The sequence below is a fragment of the Sinocyclocheilus rhinocerous genome, unplaced genomic scaffold (assembly GCF_001515625.1).
Source record: "Sinocyclocheilus rhinocerous isolate Xijiao unplaced genomic scaffold, SAMN03320098_v1.1 scaffold110, whole genome shotgun sequence".
Lineage (NCBI taxonomy): Eukaryota > Metazoa > Chordata > Actinopteri > Cypriniformes > Cyprinidae > Sinocyclocheilus > Sinocyclocheilus rhinocerous.
Genome location: NW_015639867.1, coordinates 763,326 through 785,208, shown reverse-complemented (window position 1 = coordinate 785,208; position 21,883 = coordinate 763,326). Strand labels below are relative to the sequence as shown.

Genomic DNA, 21,883 nt, shown 5'->3' with positions numbered 1-21,883 from the left:
TATATATATATATATATATATTTTAAAATTTTATCACCACCAATTTGTCTCATATATTTGTCTCATTTCATAGGCAGGACGAGATGCAGGTAAACTCTTGCAGCCCAACCTTCCCAACAATGACATGGCTGACCAGTTCAAGCCGGTTGTTCCTTGGCCCCACGTCGAAGGAGTTGAGGTCGATCTAATAAAACAGGACAGAAACGAATACTTATAGATATTACTGAATTCACGACAAATGCAACAAACTTAATAATGCATTTTTGTCACATATAAAAGCACTTGACAGTAAAGCATTGATTTTGAGCTAGACTGTTGGAAAGTTACTGCTAATAAATTCTGTCATCATTTCCTCACCCTTATAAATTTGCTATGGGGCCCCCTCAAAATCACGTGGGGTGGGGGTGGTGTGGGTAGTAAAGCTTTTTTTAACTGTTTTTTTTTTTTTACTGAGTACTGTTTTTTAACCCCTGGACTGGGGTTAAAATTTGTCCCTAGAATCCAGAGTTTAGCTGACTAGTAGGATGGTAGTCACAAGAAGTAAAACCATGGTCCTCATTACCATGGTTATATGATTTTTAAAATAAATAATAAGTAATAATAAACTATAAAATTTGTAGTAAAAAAAAAAAAACTAAACATGAAGAAACTACAAAACGCCTTTTATAAAATTAAAATATTCCCCAATATGTAATAACAGTAACATTTATAATAAATACATTTCTGCCAACACATAGGCTATTTGTTCAGTGTTAATAACTTAAAGTTCGTCAGTGCTGTGCGGGTGACTGATCCCGCTCTGCTTTGACGTGCGGATGCATCGGGTAGCGCTGCTTCACACTTTTGGAGTATTTGCTTTATGCGGTTTCGCATGCACTGTAATTTAAAAACAGCGCCTAATATCGGGGAGGTCTTCCTCGTTTCGGCGATCGGATTCTGCCCACTAATTGAATGGAATGTCCCGGTGCTCCTGATGGCCAGTAGGCGATTGCGGGCCACCCAGAACTCTGGGCCCTATGCACTCTGTCACCCATTTCCCCCCACTAGCGACGCCCCTGCGGATGATCCTCTCTTGTTTTTTGTTTTAGCATGTGTTTGACTACAGTTTTTATTTTTATTTAAAATAAAATTTACTCAAGTTTTTTTAAGATGCTCAGGCCACACACACTATAGACAGTCAGGTCTGACATGTTGCCTTTCCAAGTTATTTTTGTGATCACACCCAGAAAGATGAAAACGATAAGTACACACCTTTTTTAAACAAGCTATTTCAGTGGCATAGTAGATGACGAACTACCTGCTTCTTTAGCCACGTCATTTCTCTTCTTTTTTTTCAGTTCCCACTAACAAAAGATACCTATTAATTTTGTTCATGGTAGCATCACAAAATCATAATTTTCATGACGTAACACCATGGGACGTGGAAGTAGTTTGGAAGTACCTTCTGATAGAAAAAGTGTACTGTGTTGCAGTACATTAATGTTTGTACCTCTTATATACTTTTCACTCAGAGGACAGTTAGTACTCAAAAGATAATGTGCTGCACTCTATTACTAATGTTCCAGACGTTAAATAGGATCGGCATTATGCCCATAATTCAGCCACCAAAATGTTGTTTGGCCACGTCACAGCTGAATGATAAGCTGCAGTCTCTCTCATTAACTCCCCTCATGCTGGAAAGCTGGATTATCTGCCTGAGACTGCTTTATAAATTTATACAGCTTCATAACTGACCTGAGGCTTTAACAACAGGTCTAATTTCATATCTGACCCCTGTAGGTCGTCCAGTTTGGACACAAACTCACTGTTTAATAGGATTTCTTTTCTGACATATTTATAAAATGGTCGCACTTCACATTTGTTATACATTGAGTTGATAGTCAACACAACATGCAGCATCAGCAGTTTAATCATTACTGCAGTTTTATGGCATTGTAGTCAGTGCCACTCCTTTTGCAGAGAGCCTGAAAGATGGGTTTTAAAGGGATAGTTCACCCGAAAAAGACATGATCATAATTTACTCGTGTCACACAATACACTGTTATTTTACCAGCATTCTTCAAAATATCTTTTTTTGTTACACAATCATACAGTTTTAGAATGACATGAGGCAGAGTAAATAATGACAGAATATTATTTTTTTGGGTGAACTATACTTTTCATGAAAATTGTATTGAACTTGACCAGCATACTTTCTTGAATTTATATAAATTCAGAAAATTTTATATCAAACAAATAAATACATTGGGTCATTCAATTCAGTTCAACTCAGTCATGCTTATTCATTCAGCTGTGTTGTAATATCACTGCTACATGTTTTGACTCAATGCCAGGATGTCTTTAAAAAATGCACACGCTAGCTTGCTGAAACTCACTTCCTCCTGGGGAAATCAAACCCTTTTTTAGCAGAGAAATCTGGATAGTGTCTGGATCCAAGTCAGGGCTGAAACAATGTACACTGCTGTTCTTTGATACAGGCAAGGTGTAAAGGTAAATGTTACTGGGAACAGAACAACCTGCACTGATCTTTTGGCATTGTCATTATTGGTTGGTAAATGGTTTCAAAATGATCAGGTGTGTTAGATATATGTATCTCTCTCAGACTTAATTATGCTGATTTAAACCATAACATGATTACATTAGAGCATTTGCATTGGTTGTATTTTCTTTTGAGATACTGAATTGTTGGTGAGTGTACACAGTGATACCAACTTTTGTCTGAAGATGTCAGTGTTTTCTCTGAAGTGAGATTTTGCTTTTTTTATAATTTACTCATGCCTTCCTCATGAGACAAACAGGCCTGAAGCATGTTAACAGCGAATCATTTTGTCATTTTAAATCTGATATCTTTATTTGTTGGCGCAAACGGGTTTTTTGAGGCAGTCACTTCAGCCTCGTGAAAACGACATCGCTCATTGCGTCATGAAAGGAAACAGCCATGAAATTAAACATCCTTCTGTTTCATGCATTTAAAGCCCTCCAATTAATCAATCACATATATTACATATTCTAGCCTTTAAAGAAACTGTCAGAATACACTGCTACTTTTAAATGGACATCAATTTGAAATTTGTTTTTTTGATTTGAGTAAAATAAGGTCAGTGCGATTAACGTTACATGAAGAGACCCTAGCTCTAACCCTTGTTTTGAGTTTCAAAGCCAGCTTGCTAAATAAAGACATCAACCACTACAAGGATGTGGCTTTTTGTGCTTCTTGATTCTGACAACATTTGTAGTTCTTCTATAGTAACTTCTTAGCAGCTTAAGTATTTAAAACTCACATTTGTAATTTATATTCTAGAACAAAACATTAAAGTCTCTTCGAGTAATCTCATCAAGACCATATTTTTCACACAAATCAAAAACTGGTATTCAGATAACACAATAGAAAATCTCTAGGGAGCACATGATGAATTAGAGTTGGCCTACAAATTGACGTCACGACTGAACATTACCTCAGAGATTCAGTGCTAAAATTAGCTAAAACATGTAACTAACTAGCATCCATCGCTGTAGTTTCAATGAACAATTAGCATTAGCATTTAATGGTGACAGCTTGTTTTTGAGTAGTGCAGCACACCCCGATCTCCATTGAGACTGAATGTCATGGGAGTGAGTTGCTCTTCCAGTTGAGTGGCTTTACTGTGCTATGTGAGACAAGTTAGGCCTTATGACTTGTGTTACATGGCACTTAAATCTGATGTTAAAAGAGGCTAAACTGCCATAAGAAAAAAAAGTATTGCTTGCAGTATGTTGCAGACAGGAAACAATATATATTTTTTGGTTTTGGGAAGGAAATGTTGTGTTTGTTACAACATCTAATGAGTTTAATCAAGCCTATATTACATGCATAGGCTTGGCTTAGGCAGATCTATGTCCTATTTACTTTAGGCATCAAGAGTTTCCTCATATATATATATACATGTTCTGTTTGTAAGCTGCTCAAGCTTCTGTTTGCACTATATAAGAATTTGTACATAAACTAAACCCTAGTGCAAATAACCCACCTGGAGTCTACAAACAAAGCCAAAATAGTTTTCATTATTATGCTTTTTTGTGCTTATACTTCAATTTCATATCTCAAGTAGACCTGAAATTTAATCTTTTTCCAACTACCTGTATATTTATACTATAACGCTTTAAAAATAAGATTGCGTTTGTTAACAGCATTTCTCCTCCAGTCCCACACACAACTGTCAGTTATCTACTGAAAGTGAATGAACTGGATAAAGAAACTTTAACTTCGAACTTAGAAAGAGAATGAGGAAGTGTGTTTGGGCATTGCTCTCCCTTTATACAGAGGAAACCTGTGCAAAGTTGCTGTTTCCTGTCTCACAAATTGCTTCCACAGGATGGAGGTGGATGCAAGTGTGTAAGAATCTACCACTAATGCATGCTATACTGTGTGTGCAAGTGCACACCATGAGATCAACTCCACAACAACATTCACTTCCAAAATAGTGTGCTTTATAACTATGTATATTTGTCTGTAGGTGTAAATACTGGCACTATGATGAAAACCTCCTCACCTCCAGCGTGATCATTGTCTTCCATAATGAGGGCTGGTCCACCCTGATGAGGACGGTGCACAGCGTCATCAAAAGAACCCCAAGGAAATACCTGGCTGAGATTGTCATGATTGATGACTTTAGTAACAAAGGTAGTGTGAACATTGTTTTCATTTCTTCATCAAACACTCTACATAGCATGTGTGTACTCTGTGCTTGTAACTTTTTTTAAGTTAGTACACATACTGGCCTTATTTTGTGCAAAATTGAAAAGAAAAAAAAACAACAACAACACTGAAGTCATATTTACAATGCAAACATGGAAAAGAGAGGTGCATTGATGCCAGTGTTTCTTAATAATCACAAAGGAGACATAAATGACTTCACTTGTGTCGGGGAGTAGCTCAGCTGCTTTCAAATCAGTATAGATATTTCAGTAACTGGAAGTAGTGTTGCTGTTGTTTACATCCCTTACACATTGTATTATGTTGCAACAGCCGAGTAAACGGGCAATAATGATGCTGATTCTCTTTGAATTAAAGTTGTGACGAAATGTAAGATAGATGTTTTCTTCCATATTGTGAAACGGATTATTGAAAAAAAATCTAGGGCAGGAACTTGGTTCTATCTGTCGGTTGTTGATCGGATGGAGGCAAATCAACTGAATATGAGTTTAGGGTCGATTGTAAAAAAAGGGGTGGGGCTTAAGCAAAGTAAATAGTTGGAGAAATCAGGCACACATCACCATAGAGAAGTTTGTTGTTTTACCGAAAGACTGAATGTTGAATTACAGAAAAAATAAGAGTAATCCCTTACTTTACATTTTCAAGGGAAAAGTAATTAAATTACAGTAACTAATTACTTAGTAATTAGTTACACCCAACACTGTGCACAGATGAATTGTTCACAATAAAATCAATAACATGCACTTAGAAAATTATTATTATTAATAATAATAATAATTAATATTATTGCTATTATTTATTTATTTTATTTCATGCTGACTTTAATATAACTGATTTATATTGTGCAGTTAGCTCATAATTTTAATGTAGAGAAGCTGTGGTCTAAAATACATGGAAAGGCTTAAAGGGTTAATTCACACACACAAAAAATAAAATTCTGTCATTATTTACTCACCCTTATGTTGTTCCAAACCCGTAAGACCTTCGTTCATCTTCTGAACACAAATTAAGATATTTTTGATGAAATTCTCCAAAATACGACTACAGCATTTTTTTTTTTGCTTCTTGGTGGTCCTCGGTTTTCTAAATACTCTGTGATTTATGTGTATCACTGTCTTTGAGCAGTTACTGGTTTTTCAGGTTTAAGAAAGTGAGGAATGGTTTTAGTTTTGATACCCCTCTCTAGAGAGTCTATTCTGCACTTCTAAGTGAAAGAGACATATCGTTGCCTCAACCTGTAGGCGGTCTGCCTGAAGACTAATGCTGGGCACTTGTTCATTAATATGGGGCAAGAAGACTGTTACTGAATAGAGATCATTACTCTTTAAGAGATCGCTCACAGGGGAACTATGAATGAATGCAGTGCTGCAGACTTAGCCGATACGAATCAATAAAGGGCGTATAAGCTCAGAATGTTTCATGCATTTAGTAATAAAGGTCAGTAAAAACTTTGTTGATGCCGCACACAGTTTCGATTTGTTTTTCAAATGCAATCTTTAGGGCGGACTGTCTGCACTTTTTTTTGCAAGTGGTCAAATTGGATCCACTTGCTCTGGTATAATTAATGTCTTGTATATCTACACTGGTTGCTATAGTAATGATGTTGGTGTGAGTAATATGCCAATAACATTCTTTTACAACTGAGTAGCAAGCTATAATTAATATGTGCAGACAGAAAGCTGGAAGTTTTGCCTCTGCATGTTATATACCATACCTTACCATATTGCCATGGTGCTCATGAGGTACATTAGACAGTATAGAAGAAGAAAAAAAAAACGTGATCTGACAGTTTTTGTGATTTTTTGTATGTGTTCTCTCATTAGTTCATCTTAAAGAGAGGCTGGAGGAGTACATAAAACAATGGAATGGGTTGGTCAAACTGTTCCGCAATGAGAAGAGAGAGGGTCTGATCCAGGCCAGGAGCATAGGAGCCCACGAAGCCACTCTGGGACAGGTTTGGGCCTCATTATCAACATACTGTTTAATGGGTATACATAAATGTGATTTGTTTGTGTCACACTATGGTTCTTTCCTTAGGTGCTGATCTACCTCGATGCTCATTGTGAAGTTGGGGTGAACTGGTACGCCCCGCTGGTGGCCCCCATTTCAAAAGACCGGTATGATTTAAGCTCTAGGATGATTTGTGCCCACTGAAAGAGACTTCGAGGATAATTTTTTTTTTTCTTTAAATAAGTTGAATTTAGTTTAAAATGCAAGTGCTTGGTTCTAGAAGTGTAATTTTCCTATGCATGCTGATTTCATATTTATGAAAAATTTTATACCATTTGTTTAAGAAAAAGGTTTAAATTGGATGACTCTGAAAATGTCATGTGGTGTAACCTACAAATAAATTTTAATATTTTCCTTGCATCTTGAATACAGGTGAGTGTGCACATCATTGATCAGTTTTGTTTGTAAATATTGAACAAGTGAAAAATGTGATTTTTTTCAAGTGATATTTTTTTAATATAAATATCATGAATTCATAAATATCATTACATTTTTGTGAAGTTGCACCACATGACGACATACAGTCTGAAATTTTGTATTGCCATAAAAAAAGTCAAGTTATTTGATATTTTGAGACATTTTAGAGTGTCTGCACTGCAGTGGTCTTGTCTATGAAATAATCCTGTTTCATGTTTCTGTATATTGGTTGGACCACATGATGTTAGTTATCTGGAAAAGTTGTTCGAATATTAAAGGGGTCATATGATGCGATTTCAATTTTTCCTTTTGTAAAAATCGACGCGTTTCAAAAAGGCGGGGCATAGAGGAGAGTACAGTATGTACAGTATGTGGAAAATAATGTGTTTTTTTAACTTTAAACCGCATAAACCCATTTCATTACACCAAATACACAAAATAATGTTCTTTTTAGCAGCATCATATGACCCCTTTAATATAAAATATAATTCTTTTTTAAATTTTTCTTTCTAATGTACTACCCAGGTATGTTTTATTTCTTTTTTAAATCTTAACCTAAATGTATGTTGTGTTAATGTTGCAGAACGGTCTGCACAGTACCGTTGATAGATTACATAGACGGCAATGATTATACCATAGAGCCACAGCAGGGAGGGGATGAGGACGGTCTGGCGCGAGGCGCCTGGGACTGGAGCCTCTTGTGGAAAAGGGTCCCTCTCAGCAGCAGGGAGAAGGCTAAGAGAAAGCATAAGACAGAGCCTTATCGGTAAACTTCCACCCTCCCATAAGCATGATCATTAAACCCATTCTGTCTCTCTCTTGTTTTGTCTCCCCCGTCCCCTTGTCTGTGTGTGTATGTATGTCCATGTTTGCTTGCATGGACATCCCTCTCGCCTCTCCTCCATCCTCTGTGGCCATGTTTAGAACGGTGTGCACAGTGCCTCTCATAGACGCTATTAACGGCAAGACTTTCACCATCGAGCCCCAGGGGGGCGGAGACGAGGATGGCTTTGCCAGAGGAGCATGGGACTGGAGCATGCTTTGGAAACGCGTGCCTCTGAATAGCAAGGAGAAGCAGAAGAGACTAACTAGAACTGAGCCCTATCGGTAATTTAGAGCCATAATCCTGAGCTGATTAGGGCTGACCACAATACACATAAGTGGAGAGACCTTGCCTCTCAATTATAAAGACTGGTGGTGGTCTGCTTATCTCTCTGCTTCTTTAACAGTTTGGCTCTTATGACACTCATTAAATACTTCCCGCAAAGTGCTAAAGCTGTATACTAACTGCTATGAAGTGGTCATAACACAATGAAGTGATTTTAACAAAATACTTCATATACTATGAGTCCACCATGGCTGTTCTGGTAAAGTCGCTACTACTAGAACTACTAAACTAACGACTCATAGACCTTGTTTCTGCTTCTCTTTGCATGTAGTCTCCATTCTGTCGTGTCTACAAACTTATCTCTCCTGTGGTAGTGACTTGGCGTAAGTGTGCCCAAGTGCATGTGCCTAGCCACCAAACAGGGGAAATTGTGTATGCTACTTACATTTTTACTTTAACTTCTTTACAGTGTTATAATATGCCGTTTTCTGTCCGCTTCTCTGCAATAAAGTTTTCAAAAGCTGTTTACTGCTACACAATGGAAACAAGACACAACACAGCAAAATTGTTGTGACAATTTCATTGTGTTATGGAGATTTCGTCGAAATTAGCGCAACACAACGGAAACAAACGGTAACACAACGAAATGAGCACAACACAACGAAATTAACACAACACAATGGAAACAAGTCACAACACAGCAAAACTGTTGTGACAATTTCATTGTGCTATGGAGATTTTGTCGAAATGAGCGCAACACAACGGAAACAAACCGTAACACAACGAAATTAACACAACACAGCGAAAACAAGTCGCAACAGCAAAATTATTGTGACAATTTCGCAGTGTTATGGAGATTTTGTTGTGTTGTGCACTACGGCCACCATATAAAGGCACCGAGACAAAACTAGCATTTTTATTTTAATGGGAATGCTTTTTTTTTGTATTATGTATGACAGCATTTTACTGCTTGTTTTGGTGATTCTTTGGCTTTGTTCACACTACAGGAAAAAATCTGATTTTTTTTTTCGCCTCATAAATGTGATTTTAAAATGTATTGTTTAGACTGTTCAAACTTCCGTTACTTGTGGCAAAACACACACACAATATTATTAGCATATTAGTAAAAAAAATTTAAACTTATCAAAATGTATTTTTTCAGACTACAAAAAAAAAAAAAAGTACCACTAAATGAATTTCAGCTTTTTACTGCCAGTCTGAACAAGGCCTTGTCTATTAGTGTTCTTAAATACCATACTGTATGTGTGTGAAACGTAAGGGGGAAGCATTCCTGATAGGTAAATATGTATGGCAGGTCTCCTGCGATGGCTGGAGGACTCTTCGCAATAGAGAGAGATTTCTTTTTCGAACTGGGCCTCTATGATCCAGGCCTTCAGATCTGGGGAGGAGAAAACTTTGAGATATCCTACAAGGTAAACTTTTACTTTAAATTGCTAGTGCTCTCTCAGTTTAAAATGTACTAGATTTGTTTTGTTGTTCTCAAAAGTGTGCATACAAGGTAATTCTGTGTTTCTATTTTTTTTCCCAAGACTTACTTGTTTGTTTGCTTGCTTTTATTTTAATTTGTTCTATGTTACACTGAAATACTGATTCTGATTGGTCACTTCCATGTCATTCAGTCAGTTCTGAATAATGATGAGTCAATGGCAACATTTGACTGATCAGTTTTTCTTACATAGCTGTGCTTGTGTTCAGTCCAGTTTAAAATGTACTAGATTTGTTTTGTTGTTCTCAAAAGTGTGCATACAAGGTAATTCTGTGTTTCTATTTTTTTCCCAAGACTTACTTGTTTGTTTGCTTGCTTTTATTTTAATTTGTTCTATGTTACACTGAAATACTGATTCTGATTGGTCACTTCCATGTCATTCAGTCAGTTCTGAATAATGATGAGTCAATGGCAACATTTGATCAATCAGTTTTTCTTACATAGCTGTGCTTGTGTTCAGTCTTACCAAATGTCTCTACAAATAGGATAATAAAATAATTTTCACTCAAATCAATACTTCATGCCCATATATTGATTTAAGTAAAAAAGTAAAAAAAAAAAAAAATGTAATCTACAGTCAGATGGTCTTTATCACAAAATAAACTTCAGGGCGTTTTATCCTCTATATTAATTGCACAAAGCAACATATTTATCCCACTTCAGCAGTTTGTGCGTGAACACTTTCTGAATCCCTGCCATGTGTGTGTGTGTCCTGTGTAGATATGGCAGTGTTTTTTTTTTTTTTTTTTTTTTTTTCATAAACCTGCTTCTCTGGATCTGAAAACAAAGCTGGTTCACAGCTATGCTTTACACTTTAAATCCAGTCTGTAACCTCCACTCTCCTCTTTGGCTGCGTGTAGAACTATGTGCGGGTGGTGGAGGTGTGGTGGGATGAGTATAAAGACTATTTCTACGCAAGTCGACCTGAGACACTGACACTGGCCTACGGAGACACCAGCAGCTTGAAAAAGTTCAGAGAGGAACATCGCTGCAAGAGCTTCAAGTGGTTCATGGAAGAGATTGCCTATGACATCCCTCTGCATTACCCACTGCCTCCAAAGAATGTGGAATGGGGAGAGGTGCTTATATAATCAATGCAATGAAAAAAACAGTTGAAACTGGTTTAAAGATATTGGCATTTGTCATCATTTTCTCTTTCAATAGATCCGTGGGTTTGAGACCAGCTACTGCATCGACAGCATGGGCCACACCAATGGTGGCAATGTCGAAATTGGGCCTTGTCATAGAATGGGTGGAAATCAGGTAAAGGAAAACGATTTAGCAGCAGTACTTTACTTTTTACAGTTTGCATAGCAAGCTTTTTATTTTTCCTCTCTCCCGCTCATTTGATTTTGCTTATGCCTTTCTCTAGCTCTTTAGAATTAATGAAGCAAACCAGCTCATGCAGTATGACCAGTGCCTGACAAAGGGGGAAGACGGAACTGCTGTCATCATAACACACTGCAACCTAAACGAGCACACGGAGTGGAGATATTTTAAGGTATGTCACAGGAAGTATCGAACCATCTTTGGCCTTAGTTTCTAAGTTTAAAAAAATGCTATTTTTACAGCAAATAAATAATTTTATTTACATCAAAACATTTGGAATAATTATTTTTAGTCAAATCCTATACACAAATTAAGCTGTATATGACACTTTACAATATGTTTCAGTAGTCTAACACTAGTTTATGTAATTGCTTGGAAGAAATAACAGTAAAAATGCTTCTACATTAATCTTGGTTGATTGTTAAAAATGCATTATCTGCAGAAATTCAAGTTAAAATATAGGGTACACCATAGTTCAGAAGTTTTTTGTAAGTTAAGATTTTATTCAATGTTTTTGAAAGAACATCTTATTCTCACCAAGGCTTTATTTATTTGATGAAACATTCAGTAAAAACAACAATATTGTGAAATATTGTTGTAAATAAAATAACTGTTTTCTATTTGAATATATTTTAACATGCAATTTATTCCTATGATGGCAGATCTGATTTTTTTTAGCAGCCATTGCTCTAGTTTTCAATGTCATGATTCTTCAGAAATCATTCTAATATGCTGATTTGCTGCTCAGGAAACATTTCATTTCATATCATCGTCAAGTGTAATATTTTTCTGAAAACCTTAATACTTTTATTTTTTTGGTGAATGGAAAGTTCAAAATAACAGTATTTATTTGATATAGATTTTTTTTTTTTACAATGTAAAAGTCTTTACAGTAATTTTTGATTAATTTAACGAGTCCTTAAAGGTACACTGTGTAACTTTTGCCGCTCTAGCGGTTAATAAACAAAACTGCATGCGTCTTGCGGAAGAACATTGTAGACGGTGCTACTTCTCTCTGTTTGTCATGCAGCTACTGGGCGACTCTGCAGCGGTTGTTGTCCTGACAGGTCTAAAGTCGTCCTAATATTAAATTACAGGCGTACCATAGTGATTAAGGATTAGACAAAAACACGGTTTGGAAGATGGGTTTGAACTTTTCCACGACATTCTAATTTATTGAGACGCACCTGTACTTGCTCATTATATAAATTTTTTTTAATATATTTTTTTAACCAAAAAGTTAGTATACCTTAATGAATAAAAGTATTAATATCTTTAAAAAAAAATTGACCCCAAACCTTTGAACAGTAGTAAAATATAAAAACATAATATCCTTTAGTTAATGGGTTGTTAACAAACATGTAATAACAATGAACAATAGTATATGTAAACTAGATTAAAACCTAGTAATAAATACTGTACAAATAGTGTTTTGTTAGGTTGTTGGCAAACTTTACTCTTGTACCTTGCTGTATAGATTCTTGATTGAAATTTTCCAATGCTTCTGATTTTTTAGGATCTACATCGATTCACACATATACCTACAGGGAAATGCTTGGATCGCTCTGACGTCTTGCACAAAGTTTATATAGCCGACTGTGACAACAGCAAGAGCTCGCAGAAGTGGGAGATGAACAACATTGTGGCAGTTTGAGAGCCAGGCTCAAATGTACTTCAAGGATAAACACTGACTACAGCAACAGGTTTTACCAGTATAAATGTGACTAATTAGGTTTTAGTCATCACCCGAATAACTGAACTCTGATCATAAACATAAACTTTTTTTCTCCATTGAAGACCATGTTTACATCGGTTCATCCCTAGTGTCCATCGCATGGGGTTTTTTTTGGGAATCTGTGGATTGGAGGGGTCTACCTAACGGAATGTTTTTCCCTTTTACAGAATGTGCACAATGTGTGCTGAGATGAATTATCTAATACCACTTTTGTTGCTGCTCCATTATAAAATACAGGTTGTCCATCAAGTACTGGGATGCATATTTTTTTAATACTGGACCTTCATTATGTTTGAGATGACAACCTGCCACTTGAACTATTTTCGTCTTTGGCACAATGGCACTTTTTTTTTTGCCATATACTATGGGTAAAGAATGGGAGTGGAGAGAAATGGGGATATAAGGTCAACAATGAGAAAAAAAAAGCGATAAATTTATTTTTGTCTACTGCATTAAAAAGTTTGATTGGTTAGGGGAATAGATGTTTATTTGTATGTGAAAATCAACGTTTGATTATACTATTCATGGCCAAAAATCATCTCGAGCAAATGGAGCAAAGTTATGTTTTAAGGGCAAGAATGATTGCAATGTGTACATTTTTGTTTTTGTACAATGTAAATATGATTATTTCTAAATTGACCTTTTGAGATATGGTGGGCTTCCCAATGAAGGTGTAAATATCTAACTTATAATGGTTGTTTTCTCAAGAAAATAAATGTAACATTTTTACCAGTCTGCTGCTGTATGAAAGTGCTGTTTGTAGCAGGTTAAATGATATTTCAACCATTTAGATGATCATGAGGATTACATTTTTGTAGGCTGTTGGGAATGTTGTTGGCACTTTCCATAAATAGGGTATCCCATTGGTTGCCGTTTTTTTAATAAGCATAAATCACATCTTTTCTGTAGCAAAATATGTTAGATGAAATATATGGAACCATTAAAAGTAGGCCATTTAAGCATGTTTAATACTGAAGCCATGCCATCGTTTCTGGACTACAGAGTTGTTCCAAATTGTGTCCAAAAGAGTTGCTCAAATTTGAAGAAGCTAAACAGGTTATAATTAGGTCAACATTTGATTTTCAGAGTTGCTGAAATAAAGAACCACCTCCCTTTATTGAGAAAAGTTTCATGCTATTTTGTACTCCATTCTTGGAAAGTGCCTACTAAAAAAAATGGAGATGATCCCAAGTATTTGAATAATTACAATAGACTGTCTGTGTGCTGCTTGGGCTGTTCAAGGCAGTAGACTGAGCACGTGCAGGAAAAGCATCAGCGGTGCAGCAGTGTTGGATGCAGGTGAGCAGATGTCATGTGTATGATATACGGCACACCTTATTGTGACTACATAGAAAAATATACCCAACCTGTATATAGGACCACTTGTCACTTGGCCAAGCAAAAGCTGAACATAAATCATTAATGTACTCAAGTCTAACTCTGATTACAGATGAGGTTGCATGTGTGTCTCTTATTTTTCAGATCAAGTCATTCATTTGAGAAATTAGTATTTGTCTTTTCAATAGGTCAACCAAATGGCTAAAAAAATAAAATAAAAATCAAATCAAAATAGTTCAAAGTCTATTAGAAGTACAAAACTCAGCTTTTAATGTAGTTGCACCTGGTTGTAAAACTAGGCGTACATACAGAACAGCTTTAAGAGTTCTAAAACTAAAGCAGAACAGAACAAACTAAAAAGGTAAAAAAAAAAAAGTTTGCCTAGTCCATTAATAACTTATTTTTCAATAATCTTACTCAACTAAGCAGCACTAGCTGCTATGAACTTAAACGTGGTCTGACAACACAAATTTTGCAAAATTATTTAATAAGTCAAAATTGCAGTGAAAATGGGAATTGGTCAAAATAAAAAAAAAAAAAAAAAAGGATTCAGTCTACACAACTTTAAAGCTTGTTTTAAAAATTTAGACTACACAAATCCAAATTGTTCCTTATTTGTCTTAAAATGGCAGTAGTAGATCATATCGAACAGGGAAAAGAAACCAAAGCAATCACAGCTATCAAGACAAAAAGCAGTGCTTAAAAAAAAAATGCTGTTACATTTACAAAACAGCACATGACCTCAATATGTACTCAATTACACATTTCTGTACATGTATTGAAAAACTTTAAATGCTAAAAAATGCATTCACATTGTTTTGCAAACAACTCAGCTCAAGTTTTCCTGATAGTTTAATCGTCATCATCTTCGTCATCATCCTCATCCTCTTCTTCTACATCCTCTTCCTCATCGTCATCCTCGTCATCAGCTTCAGCCTTCTTTCCCGCAGGCCGGCCAGGTCCACCCTTCTTGCCACCATCTGCTTTTCCTCCTTTGGCGCGATACGCAGCAACATCCTGGTTGGAAATTATTTGTTAATACTAGCAAAACATCAAATGTTTTTTTTGAAAGTACCTAGAATTGGGCCAACCGTTACCTTTTCATACTTCTCCTTGAGCTTCATGGCCTTCTGCTCATATGGAGCCTTTTCCTTTGGTGAAATCTTGGACCACATCTCCCCGAGCTTTTTTGCAATATCACCAATAGAGATGCCAGGGTTGTCACTCCTCACCTTTGGGCGATGGTCAGAGCAGAAGACAAAGAAAGCAGATCTGATGATAGAGGAGAAAAATAAATAAATTATACTCAAGTCAAAAAAGAAATCTCATGGGTCTATTTGTGCACTACTCACGGTGGCCTCTTCGGAGCATTTGGATCCTTCTTTTTCCCTCCCTTTGCACCTTTAGGAGGCACGTAGTTTTTCATCTCCCGGTCATAGCGGACCTTGTCATTTTTGGCCATTTCCTCAAACTTGCCCTTCTCCTTTGATGACATGGTCTGAGAAACATGAGACTATGATTAGGTTCTGCCAGACGCAGTGTGTGGCTCTTTATCCTCCCGCCCTACATTTGTCTCGGTCACTTGAGTAACAGATGCATCGTGTAATTCTGCCCCACCCCCTCCCTAACAACAACAACAACCACCACCACCCCCCGGAAAAACATTGCAGCCCTTCTGTTCAACTCACCTTCCATCTTTCAGAGCACTTCTTGGAGAACTCTGTAAAGTTCACCGAGGTCCCTGGGTTTTTCTTCTTATGTTCCTCCCGGCAGGTTTGCACAAAAAACGCGTAAGAGGACGTCTTTCCTCTGGGCTTACTGGGATCTTTACCCATGGCTGTGATACGCTAAAAGTGATAAAAACACCAAAAACTGTTTTTAAAAAAAGCAATAAAAGCAGCAGCATGTATTGTTAGTCAAACCCCCGTTCGAGTGTCGCTTTGTACGCTTGTAAAGCAACAGAGAAATGGTCGCTCACTAAACGCAAGTTAATCCGATCAAGTTCCTGCTTCGTTTCCACCAGATCACTCAACTAGAATAAGCGTCCCTCCATTTTGTAATCCCGCCTAAACTGCAGGAAATATGCTCTAGAATGTCTGTCGAGAGCAAATGGCTTCAGATTCTACGCGTTAAAACGGATATAAACCCACCAAATTAGCAAAACACTACTTCGGAGGACTTTTAGCTGACACGGGCTCAGGACACAGGCACTGAGTCTCCATTACGACCTCAAACTCCCAGCCAGTCATGGCTGCTTACGCTCTTAACTTCACAAGATCACTAAACTGCTAAAATCCTGGAAAATCTAACGTTACGTCTTCACAAAATTAACAAGGCTAACTGTTACAGCTAAGACGAGAACATTTCCATAAACACCACTTCACTTAATTTGTACTAAAATAATAGTAAAGTCTTAAGTTTCGTATAAAATACTTAATTCGTACAATAAATAATCACGACCATGAAACGTAATTTTCCCTAGACTCGCTCGATAAAAGCTCCATTTAAAAAAAAAATCTAAAAACATTTGCTAGATAAACCAAGATATGCGTACCTATAATCAGCCTCAACTGCTCGACAGAACGTACGTAGTCTAGTCTTCTTGTAAACTGTTTTGTCGCTGTGCTGCAGGGCGCACAAACTTGATTAAATGCCCATAGACTCCACCCTCTGAGCTCTCGTCTGATTGGTTGGGACAAGTTCAAATTTGAATCGCCAACTTTCTAGGAGTGGTATTGAAGTCCTATTGGCTGTTTATGACCGCAGTCAAGTTTCTTCGTGGAAATTACATCCAGATGACGACGCCACTGATCTCGTCAGCTATTGGTTGAACAGGGGATTTAAAATAATGAGCGGTAAGCCTTTGAATCGGGGAAAATGCACCTCTGTTTTATTCTTATTTTAAACCTCTGTCTGAAACAAATACGAATAGGTTACACACACTGAGTTAAAGTGTTTGAGGGATGATCTCCCTGCCAAACAAAATCACATTCAGGTTTTGTGGTAAAGTCTAGTGATTCAAACAATGTAGCGCCATATAGACAAACGCTGAAGTCTGTGTAGATGCGAGTTTGAAGACGGCACGCCTTGCACCTCACACCTCCTCATACGTTAGTGTATGTTAAAACCATCCCATTGCTATTTTTCAATTACTTTTCACCCACTTTGTCTGTTATATGCCTTAAGCTGTATTAAAGTCACATGGTTTTTGTAGATTCTCAGTTCTCATCAAGTATAACTTTTCTTATTAATGTTCTTCGTGTTACTAAGATTTAGAGCTTGAATAAAAAACAAAAAAATATTTTTTACGTAACCCAATTTTCCCACCGAGAATTATTATTATTATTTTTTTTTTACGTGTGCGCAAGTATTGCTGCTCTGTAATATACACATTTGGTGACGTTGGTAAACATACACGATCACGTACTTTGACCCTTTGTGAGGGAAAGGACGTTTTTGTTCACGGAGTACCATTGAATTTTAGAAAGTATTACAACAGAAGATAATGCATTGCATAGTTCACGAAAGCATTCTTAAAACTGATATATCAACAAGCATTCATTTTCTTCTAATCCTTAATATATAAACAAAGTTCATTGTTCATTATTATAGCACAATAAACAACAGAACTTGTAGACATTATTGTTAGCTGCTGTTGTTGCTATTCTCAGCAGAATTTGTGCCAGTGTTACTATCATAAACACACATACATGTACATGTGCCAATGCAATTAAAAAAAATAAATAAATAAATAAAGGATAGGCTAGTTTATTTAGCTGGAATCTTAGTATAGGCACTTGGGCAGTTCAAGCCAGTTCCATGCAATGTGTGGCCATATAGATTCATTGTAGAAAACTACACATTTTAGATGTAACTGTGATGGAGGACTAAATGAGGACATCAGCATGGATTAGCATGACACTGTTACCACCTATGTTTGAGCATTAAACAACACCTCACATTCTTCTGAATCACTTCTCTCCTCCTTTTGCCATTGGATCTGAATAGGTTAAGACAATTGAAGTGTAAAACAATTCTGGAGAATTAGCCAAATGGCTCTGTAAGTACCCTGAGCACAAAAGGCACGATTTGAAAGGCTGATTCAAGTCTGAACTGTGGTCAAATAAGAGGACTGGGTGGACTGATATAGGACATGGCAAGTAACGCATTAATTAAATGTGAAATTCTTTAGTAGAAAGACTGAAATGGTATTTTCTTGTAAAAAGTACTCCAATATTTTTTGTTTTGTATAGCTTTTAATATATCCTTTTATTTTTATTTATTTATTTTTCAGGTTTTGACCAGATAAGGAAAATGTATTTATTAAAGTATGTTGTCTGAGTATATTGGGTATTGATGGTTGTGCTTCAACCCCAAATGTCTAGCACAACAACTAAAGCTGTTGGTCGTCTGGTCTAACTTTTTGTTGTGGATTTTTAACTATGAAAATGTGTCATTCTTTAGACTTGCACAAATCGTATAGAAAAATGTTCAGGTGAAACATTGTGCCTTTATCTCTCTTTTGTAACATGCCCTTCCTTTTAGATTTGTACATGAAGCATATCCTGTTTGTATCTGTGGTGCGGTGCTATTAGAGTGCTCCAAGATCTGGCAAGAGCAGACATACTAATACAAACAAAAACGATACTCTTATCGGAAATGTGAAGAGTGTTATAATTAAGTTTTTTTAACTGTACAGCAAGCTCAGTAGCAGTGTCTCTTTGCAGGATTGTATAGCACACATTATATATATATATATATATATATATATATATACACACACAGTGGTGTGAAAAAGTTTTTGCCCCCTTCCTGTTTTTTTTAATTGTTTGCATATTTGTCACATTTAAAAGATTCAGATCATCAAACAAATTTTAATATTACACAAAGATAACCTGAGTAGATATAAGACTGTATATATATATATATATATATGTGTGTGTGTGTGTGTATAATGTATATATATATGTACGTTTTATATTGGCGGTGATTGTTAGTTCCCAGCATGCTTTGCACATGGTAAATATTGAAATTAAGTGCTTTTTTATGTATTTTTGACATCTATTAATGATTAATGTTCAGTTATGTTTAACATTTGAAAGAGTTTCTGTTATGTTGACGTTTCTATCATTACCATTGTGCAGAAGAGTAGAGCTTATGGTTATGGATAACTAACTGCATGTACTATCACTATGAGGCACGATGCTTTGTTCAATGAGCGGTAACTTTGCTAATGCTAGTGCAGTAATGTTTTTTTTCCTACTTGTGGTGTCTGGTCGCATACAGTCTTTTAATTGTACAAAATAACTTTTCTCTAATAATATTACATTCATAGTGTCATAGATTAAATAATTTATGAGATTTTACAAGATGTATTCAGGTAGATTCCATTAAAAAAATCAAGCCTTAAAAACTACTCAAAAATATTATGTGTAATATTGTTACCATTTTTTTAAAGTAGATAGTGCATACCCTTTTTACAGTGTAAATATAGAATTTATGTTGCTTTTTAATGGCAGTGACACTTGTGCTGCATTAACTTTGTGCAAAACCTTATTAAAGGGGTCATATGATGCTGCTAAAAAGAACATTATTTTGTGTATTTGGTGTAATGAAATGTGTTTATGCGTTTTATTGGTTTTATTGGCATATATAACAGTTATCTGTATAAATTATAAAACACTATGACAAGGTAATGTTAAATTTATTATGTTATATATATTTATTTATTACATTTTATATTATTATCTCACACATGGATCGGCATTTTCTATAATGTCTAAATTCTAAATCAAAATACATATCTGATATGACTTAATATGTAATTAGCATCAAACAAACTATAATTAATATTCTCAAGGATTAAAGATTAAACGGAAAAAAATTTAAATGACTGCACAACCATCAATTAGGTGGCGATATGCACTAAGCATGTAAACGACCATTGAACAAAAGAAGAAAGAAAGAAACAGCATGGCGCGCTTTTTCTTAGCGTCCGTTTCCATAGCGACTCGTCGATTCGTCGCTCTGTTGAGAATGTCTTGAGTCTCAACCAGGAACAGCCTCTGAGTTGAGTGAACTTACTCCCGGACGCGTTTTTGGAACCACATACCTCGAGTAAGCAAGGTTTGGGGTTAATCAACCGAAAGTTCAGGGTTGAGCTGACGGTAAGTTAACCGTGCTTTCTGGAATACACCCCAGGTTAAATTGTATTTGCTAAATGCAAAACACTATCACAATGGCACCATTTAAAGCGTTTTTCAAATGCTGCCCCCTAATGGAAGCCTTGTTTAGAACAGTTTAAAACAGCTTCATACTTTGTACTGTCTCCCAAGAGCCTGTCAAACACTATAACATATCTATCTATCTATCTATCTATCTATCTAAATTGCTGTGTATATTTTATTTTCCGATCACTGATTTCCAGCAAACCATTTCTTCAGGATTCCTCAAGGCTCAGGATTTAGGGGTGTACGATATTGACAAAAAAATAATATCTCGTAGATGTATTTACACACTGTTTAATGCAAGACATGAATGCATTTAACCTGAAATTACAAATTCATAAATAATGTTTTGATATATTAAACATAAAACGTTGAATACTGATATTTGAACTTATTGAAATAATAAAAAGCAACTTTAAATGTGAAATTAAAACCGGCAGGTGGCAGCAAGTCACTGTTAATAAGTGAGTCATTGCGATTGAACCGAATCATTAAACGGTTGATTCATTCAGGAACAAAACACCGTCATATCGCTCAGAGGCAAAACAGTGCGGTGGCTGTGTTTGGAATTATTTTGTTGTCGAAATAGTGCAAAAACAGGCAATATGGTGTCTAAAACATAAGTCTCTTAGTCTTAATTAACTTCTTGTTTATTGAACTGTTGTAAAAAAATCTATATCTCATTTGTAATCATGGTAATTTTTGGAGAAAAACGGCACCCTTTGTGTGAAATTAACTATATGAAGTGTTAAAAATTGATACATTTTCTGCCCCTATGTCTTGAATTTGAGATCATTCTAAATGCATTTTATTAGACTGAATAATGCAGTGAAAGAACACACTCTAAATGGGCACTGTAGTCTAGACTTCACCAAAGAGGGACTTTGACTTCACGTAATGTATGCGTGCGCTCTGTTTTTAATGTTTTTTGCAAAGTACTAGATAATGTCATATCGCACATTGTTAAAACAATTACGATACTATCGCAGACGATATATATTGCACACCCCTATCAGGATTTCTTACATGGAGTTACAAAATATCTTACGTCTAATAAAGACGTCTGTAAGGCTATTTAAATCACAATGAGCTTTTCATACTCTCTTTCTCTCTTCAAATTATTAATCACAACAGTAGATGTCCAGTCCCATTATTTAATCACAGTTTTCTTAATCGTTACATTGCTACATTGAACAGGGCTGCGTTTCCCAAAAGCATCGTAAGCATAAGTTGATCCTAGCTCCATTGGTTTCAATGGGTCTACGATGTACTTAAGCTTACGATGCAACGCAGCCCAGAATGAAGGGTTCGTCTCACCAATAGTGTTGGGTCGTTCTTGAACGATTCGTTCATTTTGAACGAATCTTTAATGTGACTCGGGAAGAACGAGTCGTCTCGGGGAGTGATTCGTTCAGTCACGCATCCGGAATTAGTCAAGTACTTCGGGTTTTTCGAGTCGTTCATTCATCACGTGACAGCCCCATAAGTTTAACCCCGAAGACTTGTCAGATAAGAGGTG

At 36.1% G+C, this 21,883-nt stretch overlaps 1 protein-coding gene and 1 pseudogene across 1 annotated transcript; one reads left to right on the top strand and one right to left on the bottom strand.

Moving 5' to 3' along the window:
• The window catches only part of LOC107752231 (N-acetylgalactosaminyltransferase 7-like), a 15,998-nt pseudogene extending 2,464 nt beyond the window's left edge, over positions 1 to 13,534 (top strand).
• Positions 13,535 to 14,610: 1,076 nt separating this feature from the next.
• Positions 14,611 to 16,788, bottom strand: hmgb2a (high mobility group box 2a). Its single transcript, XM_016568146.1, has 5 exons — positions 16,692 to 16,788; positions 15,826 to 15,984; positions 15,490 to 15,635; positions 15,235 to 15,409; positions 14,611 to 15,154 (listed from the first exon to the last, which is right to left on the bottom strand). The coding sequence occupies exons 2-5, from the start codon at positions 15,970 to 15,972 to the stop codon at positions 14,990 to 14,992; spliced, it is 633 nt and encodes a 210-aa protein (XP_016423632.1). The 5' UTR covers positions 15,973 to 15,984; positions 16,692 to 16,788; the 3' UTR covers positions 14,611 to 14,989.
• Positions 16,789 to 21,883: the final 5,095 nt, after the last annotated feature.

Excerpts from the sequence above, each read along its gene's own strand:
- hmgb2a (XM_016568146.1), bottom strand. The coding sequence starts at position 15,972 with ATGGGTAAAGATCCCAGTAAGCCCAGAGGAAAGACGTCCTCTTACGCG. Across the intron at positions 15,636-15,825 it reads AGTGCTCTGAAAGATGGAAG|ACCATGTCATCAAAGGAGAA; the intron begins GTGAGTTGAACA and ends CATGTTTCTCAG. Across the intron at positions 15,410-15,489 it reads AATGCTCCGAAGAGGCCACC|ATCTGCTTTCTTTGTCTTCT; the intron begins GTGAGTAGTGCA and ends CTCTATCATCAG.